The following is a 7,033-nucleotide window of genomic DNA, read 5'->3' on the forward strand; positions in this document are numbered from 1 at the left end:
TTTAGAAAGCTTGATGTCTTTTTCTTCATTGCCTGAAAAGCTTTTCAACATTGTTTGTATACATTTTCATTTATCAAGAAGTCACTTTTTCCCTAGTACAATGGATTCTTAATTTTTATGTAACAACAAAATCAGTATAACCAACTTCATTTATAACAGACTTTACTGAGCTGTTCTGTTTAAAGAAAGAGAAGTTAGAGAATGTTAGTTTTAGGACCTTACAGGATTATGTGTCTATTATAGAAGGGTTTATTTGTACTCCTACAGTATTTCAGAAATTCTTAGTGTTCCTAAGGACACTCCTTCCTCAAAGTAAGTATAAAATGCACTACTAGCTTGGAATAAGTAAATAATAGCCAAAACAGTACATGTTACAGATACAACTTAAATCTTCCCAAAGTAAATCTAAAAATCTAAATTTGAGAAAAGTGAATAATGTTTAAGCAGCAAATATATATGTTCTTAAAGTAAGATACTTTAGCTTATTATTTTCATAAAGTTGCATATTTGGTCTTCCCTACATTAGTTCAAAGTTCATGGTTCTACAGGTATTAACATTTTTGTTTATATATATTATTTTAATGTAACACATACTGTAGTTTTCTAAAAAAACAAAATTTCCCTCCCATTCAGTGGTTTTGTTTTTCTTCGACTTATCTGTCCTGCCATCCTGAACCCACGGATGTTTAATATCATCTCAGGTAATCAGCTTTTGATAAATTTTGAAATTAAAAAAATAGAACAGTTTCACACTCTTTAGTAAGGTTACTCATTTTTTCTTTTAAATCTTTTTTTTTAATGCAATTATAAGACTTGGTATAAAACATTCCAAAGCACCCCTCTCTTCTTCCTTTTGCTACTTTACCTTTTCTTTCCATTTTGTTTCTTAACCTTTCTTTCCATCTAATATTTGAAGCCTGAGATGGCATGATTAGACACAGATCATTTTTTTTCCCATCCCTATGTCTCAAACTCTTATGATGATGACTTTTTCCAGCCTGCAACGTTGGCTTTTTCAAGTTGGGAAGAAGAGCTTCCTGTGTGCTTTTAACCCACGCTAGACCCTGTCACTACCGTTGCAAGTTGGATTTTAAAATTATAGCTGCAGTTGCAGTAGTACTCTGTGAATACTTATGAAGAAAGTAGCCCTTTGAGATTTCCCAGTAGAGATTTCTTGTCACCAGCTATATAATGTTAATTGGCATTTTAAACTCCAACAAACCAGATTCAGTTTTGCTTATTACCCAAATGCCCATTATGGATTGACTTTCAGATGTTGTAGACTTCTCAAATAAAGGAGTAGAATGATATTTGTGACTACAAATGTAATCATGAGCCATCATTAGCAGAAGGAATCTGAAGTATTTTTGTCTTAATAATTTGAAGCTCAAAATTGTATTAAAATTTTTTGGAGTATCTTACCTTTATAGCCATCATATCTCTGTAATTATCTCCAATTGCTACTAAAATGGTTAAATCTATGGGTCTATTAAGAATGAAGGGTTTAGAATTCTTTTGGAGAGATTTATTTATCTGAATGTTAGACTCTGAACCACTAGGCAATATTATTTATAGTTTAGCAACTTCAGATAAAAAGAGTACAATCTAAAATCAGGCAGCCAAATAGACTATCTATAGGTTTTTACTGTTAAATAATTATGTTTCAGAGCTTAAAATTAATAGAGACAAATATTTTTCATTTACATCCTATTATCTATATAGGGCAGTGCTTCCTGATTAACCTTTAAAATATTTTTTAAAAATTAATAAAAAAAAAATTAATAAATTGCATGTTTTGCTCCTCAAAATAAAGCAGAGATTTCAGACTTTATCTTTGTTATTGAGCTTTAAAGTGAATTATTTGAGTCAGTGGAGGCTGGGAGCAAGGAATTGCTCATATTGCAAATTGCTAACCTTGGATGGGTTGAAATTAGCTTTGTGAATTGTCCTGAAGGGTATGTGGAGTAACAGGTCTTTTTAGCAATAAGATAAAGCTTTGAAGTATTTTGAAATATCCTGTAGTACCCTTTTCACAAACTAAAAGCACTGATAAGTGTATTCAGTTTTTCCCCCTTTAAATCAAGCTCTTTTGAATTATACAGGTCATACTTTTTCCAAAAAACATTGAGTTCTGAATGGAAGAATGTTAGTATTTTTAACAGTAAGGAAATATTAAAGTGCTAAATTTACAATGGTTTACTTGGAAGTACCTTTGGAGTTGGTGTCATTAGCTGTGCCCAATTCTCTTATAGATTCCCCATCTCCTATTGCTGCAAGAACACTGATATTAGTGGCTAAGTCTGTGCAGAACTTAGCAAATCTTGTGGAATTTGGAGCTAAGGTAAAAAACATTTTGATACTTTAAAATGTCATTTATGAGTGAAACTTTGACAAGATAAAACCATAAAATATGGCATAAGTAAATTTTCAACAGTGGATATTTCATAAAGATAATTTATGATTTTGTTGGTATGTTCATATTTTTAGATGCTTTTTTAGATTTTACTTTTTAATAGTGGAATTTTAAAAACCACCATTTTAGCTAGTAGAAAGGTATTTTTTTTCAGTATAATTTCCAGTATAATCAGATTCTTCCACTTTTAAATATAAAAATGAATGAGCGTATTTTTAAATGCACCCCAATCAATTTTATTATGTATTGCACAATAAACATTCTCTGTAAATATTAAAATTCGGATGAGTTTTTAAAACACCCATATGTGATCCCACTATCTAAAGATAATGACTGTTAATGTTCTGGTAGGGATCATACTATGTCATCTGCTTTTGTTAATATTAACAGATAACAAGTATCCTTATAGGTACTTCCTTTCAAACTTGTCCAGTTATTTCCTTAAATGAACTTTGGAGTAAAAGTACTAAGTAAGAAGACATTTTGCTCCCCACAGCCTTGCCAAAACTCAACTAGTATTACTTTTTTATTTTTGACAATCTGATAGGCATGTTACTTTTTGTATCATTATTTCATTACTACTCTTAGAACTGTATGATTTTTCATGTCTATTTCTTTGGAATCGACTATTGAGGTCCTTATCTCATCTTACTGATTTTAAGAGAGTGTGTATTAATACTAACCCTTTCCCGTTTTGCAACATAGCATATTTTCGAATCGGTTTAAGATTTTAGAATGAAGCAGTTTACAGTATGACTCAGCTTTTGAATTTATCTGAACCCTGAGGCAGGTTATGAGTACTAATTTTTTATTGCAGTCCCTACCACACTATATTTTAATTCCCTATATTCTCTGCTAGGTTCTAATAACCTCTGGGTACTTGGCAAATATTGATAGTTTCTCAGTAATTATTTTTGAATGACCTACATATAAGAAATTTGTGTTTGCTAGGCTATGTGTGCTTTTTTTCATCCAGAATTTGTTTGTTCATTAAAAATACTCCATACTCCTATTCCTCAGAATAGCTGCTTGCTTATATTAGAAGGACAAATATGGTCATTGTATGATTCAGTTAATTCTTATGAATAATGTGCTGCTACTGATAATTTGATTTATAAGAATTTTTGCTACATGTATGGTTTTTGTTATGGACCAGATAATGTTTTTGATGCGTATATAGTAAGCTTTTTATTTTTACATTTTTAGGAGCCTTACATGGAAGGTGTCAATCCATTCATCAAAAGTAACAAACATCGTATGATCATGTTTTTAGATGAACTTGGGGTATGCATATAATTTTTCAAGTACTTTGACATCTATACTTAATATAGCTGAGTATAACTCATTTAAGCAACAATCTTTAGAAAGCTTTTCTATCCAGAGCTTAAAAAAAAAAAAACCAACCCCAAAAAGCTGCATATTTTTGTCTACCTTCCTAAACAAATTACTTCATTTGATATAATTATTATAACAATTTATTCTTACACTGAATGATTTACACCAAGAATAGAGGACTGTGGCTTTTGAACTGCCTCTGTCAATTTTTAGTTTGTCCCACCTCACCACTATGACATTCTGTTGCTGCTTTAGCTACTTTAACTTTGCTGCTACTGTGTGGAATTTGAAACAAGATGGATGACCCCCAGTTCTGGCCAGTTCAGTAAGTAAATGGACTGGAGAATGTATGTTCCTGTGGCTTTTCTAAGAATAAAATACATGGATTTGGTGTTAAACTTCATTCAGTGGGACTACATATGCCTTACTTAGGCATTTATAAATAAGCTGTGATTATAAAATTAAGAATGGGATTTTTAAAATAATTTTTAAGACCCTGGATTTCTTAGTAAAGTTAAATTTTCTTGTTATAGATCTTCAGATACTGCATCAATTAAAAACTAAATAAATGTATTAGCAATTCAGTTCATATATACAGAAACCAGAAAAGAGATGTGAATTTAGCCAGGTGTATGGCACTAGGGAGTGCTAGGGTAGGAGAATGTTCTGCTTTAATACAGTCAGATTCACTTAAAAGCACAAGTAAACAACCACCACACCACTGTACAGTCAAACCAGTCAGGACAGCCTGTGGGCCCCTAGTTTGCAGCTTCGGGTATAAGAAATTTACAGTATTGGTCCATATTGATAATGAAATGGAGAAATAAAGGAGCAGACGCTAAATGTCCATCATGTTCCTATATGTGAACTCCTGGGAAGTTTTGAAGACTATAAATATTTCCGATTACCAAAAAAATATAGTTGGTCCACGACTGAAATTTTTTTTTTTTTTTTTTTACTATAGTGATGTTTAAGGAGCTGTATGAAACTGTCCAGTATTTAAGGCTAGCTAGTTTTATCTCAAGCCACGTTTCTAGGTGTAGATTCAAGATTAGGATTCCATTTACTTTCCATAATCGCATGTCTACAGTCCAGCTTTCTCTATCACTTTCCTAGTTATGCCACACAATCTAGCTTTTCAGATTGCTTAGAATTCCAATATTGTAATACACTTCCAGTCTCCTCATACTCTTCCACTGCTTTACGCCTATATAAGTCAAATTTATCTTTCAAGACTCACCTCATACGTCTCCTTCGGGCAGGCTTTGCTGAGCCCTAAACCTGAACTAAATAATACGTTTTGTTCTGCTTCCTAAGTATCCTCTGCATATCCTTTGATATATATAACTCTGTGATCAGTTTAGTCTATGTCTTCTCTACTAGGTCGTAAACTCTTTAAAGGCAAATATGGTTGTCTTTCATCCCATCTCTAGAAGCCTTCATTCACTGAATAAATGTCAGTTAATTAATAAAAATGAATTATATTCTAATTATTTTTTTTATACCATAGAAAACTGCGTGTTTGCAGTTTTTAGGAGTGTATAGCAAACATTGTCACCATTAGGGAGAGGAATAGATTTGTTTAAAACTACTGGTGATTAAACTCGTGTTAAATTTTATTCCAGTGCTCAAAATAAAATCAATACTTAGTTACTATAACAAGTTGGTAGTACTGTATTGGCACTAATTTACTTTATGAACGTTACCTGAAGATACCATAATTAACACATCAGCAAGTGTTTTGGGCAGAGTCCACAGATAATTATAGGCCTGAAAGGTTCTCATCAATGCTTTCGTAATGTAGCTCTTACTTATACATGCTGATCAATTTGGACAAACTATAGCAGTTTAATAATGAAACTCAGTCTGAAGGAGTGGAGGAATTTTAAGTTTAGGTTGCATTTAATCCAGATTGGCAGTTAATGCTTGCATTATGTTCCAGTTTAAAAAAAAATAATATTGTACAATATTCTGCTGTGTGGTTGAAGAAAATGAAACTTGGTTTTGGTGTGAATACTGAGGTTACAAAATCTATCAAGTTGAATTTTAAGAGAATATTATGTGTTAAATTCTATCTATCTACTGTACCAGTTAGGATCTTTTCAGAAGAGAGTATAAAGAGTTGTATTTCTAAATGCAGTTTTATGATTCCCTTAAAGAATGTACCTGAACTTCCGGACACTACAGAGCATTCTAGAACTGACCTTTCCCGTGATTTAGCAGCATTGCATGAGATTTGCGTGGCCCATTCAGATGAACTGCGAACGCTCAGTAATGAGCGTGGTGCACAGCAGGTAGGTTTTTGCCAACCTTTTTTAACAATGATGTTCCTCACACTTAAGCAGAATGTCAACGTAAGATTCTTTGGGAGGTGATAAATAGCTGAATTACAGTCTTATTAATTATATTAAATTTTTGAGAATCTGAATCATAATCCACAAAGATCGCAGCAAACAGGAATAATGAGCTCAGACTAAGATTACATATTTTTGATACTGCAAAATGTCAAATCTTGCTTTTAAGTAAGTTAATGTGTACTGAAAAATGGTGGTGTTCATGCACTTCAGTGGCATGTATGAAAATGGTAAGTGAGCTAATGATAAGTCAGTAGTGATGTGGCTTTTTCTGTCTCTTCTGTCACACGGTGCATGGCCAAGTAATTTGCAAACTGTCAAACACATGAGAATTACTCAGGAAGACTGGTAAAAATATTTCAAGCTCCAGATCCAGAGATTGTGTAGTGTGGCCTCAGAAGAGCTTATCAAAAATGGCAGTTTCTAAGTACCGTCACCACAGTGGCCGACCATTTGGCAAGGACCTTATAGAAGAGATTAACACGTTGAGAGTGGTGATTCTGAGTTCTCCTCAATCTGAGATTCTAAAGTTCTCAAGGTTTTTCAAGTTTAGATAACAGCATGGCTCATTTAGGTTCCAGTCACTTGAGAAACTTATGCAGAATATGTGCCATGGACCTACTTCTATGCCCCTGGCATGTACAATGCCTTCTTGCTACACTGACTGGCTTTAAATATTAAAAAAAAAAATCTTATTGGAGCATTATTAGGCTGTAACCTGACTGCCCCTCATGTGCTCCTATAGGGCTTGAGATGTGTCATTTATAATGATAAATCTTTCTTTCTTCCGTAAGGTGTTCTATTCTAGAGAGTGTTCTGGCCTAAGTAGGTATGAGAATGCCAAACGCAAATGAGTTTCTATTTACTTTAGTGTACAAAAATTCTCTTCTATCTCGACCAAAATCATATGGCCAGAAATAGTCAAGGGCTG

The 7,033-nt window shown here is 33.0% G+C and overlaps 1 protein-coding gene across 1 annotated transcript in view; it reads left to right on the top strand.

The window, feature by feature from the left end:
* The window catches only part of RASA1 (RAS p21 protein activator 1), a 110,693-nt gene that overhangs the window by 100,279 nt on the left and 3,381 nt on the right, over positions 1–7,033 (top strand). The window contains exons 21-24 of the mRNA XM_068535615.1: positions 634–701; positions 2,253–2,341; positions 3,620–3,697; positions 5,908–6,042. Of these exons, the coding sequence (XP_068391716.1) occupies positions 634–701; positions 2,253–2,341; positions 3,620–3,697; positions 5,908–6,042 (370 nt within the window). The remainder of the gene's footprint in view (positions 1–633; positions 702–2,252; positions 2,342–3,619; positions 3,698–5,907; positions 6,043–7,033) is intronic.

This window comes from Eschrichtius robustus, chromosome 2 (genome assembly GCF_028021215.1).
Source record: "Eschrichtius robustus isolate mEscRob2 chromosome 2, mEscRob2.pri, whole genome shotgun sequence".
In the NCBI taxonomy this organism is placed as follows: Eukaryota; Metazoa; Chordata; class Mammalia; order Artiodactyla; family Eschrichtiidae; genus Eschrichtius; species Eschrichtius robustus.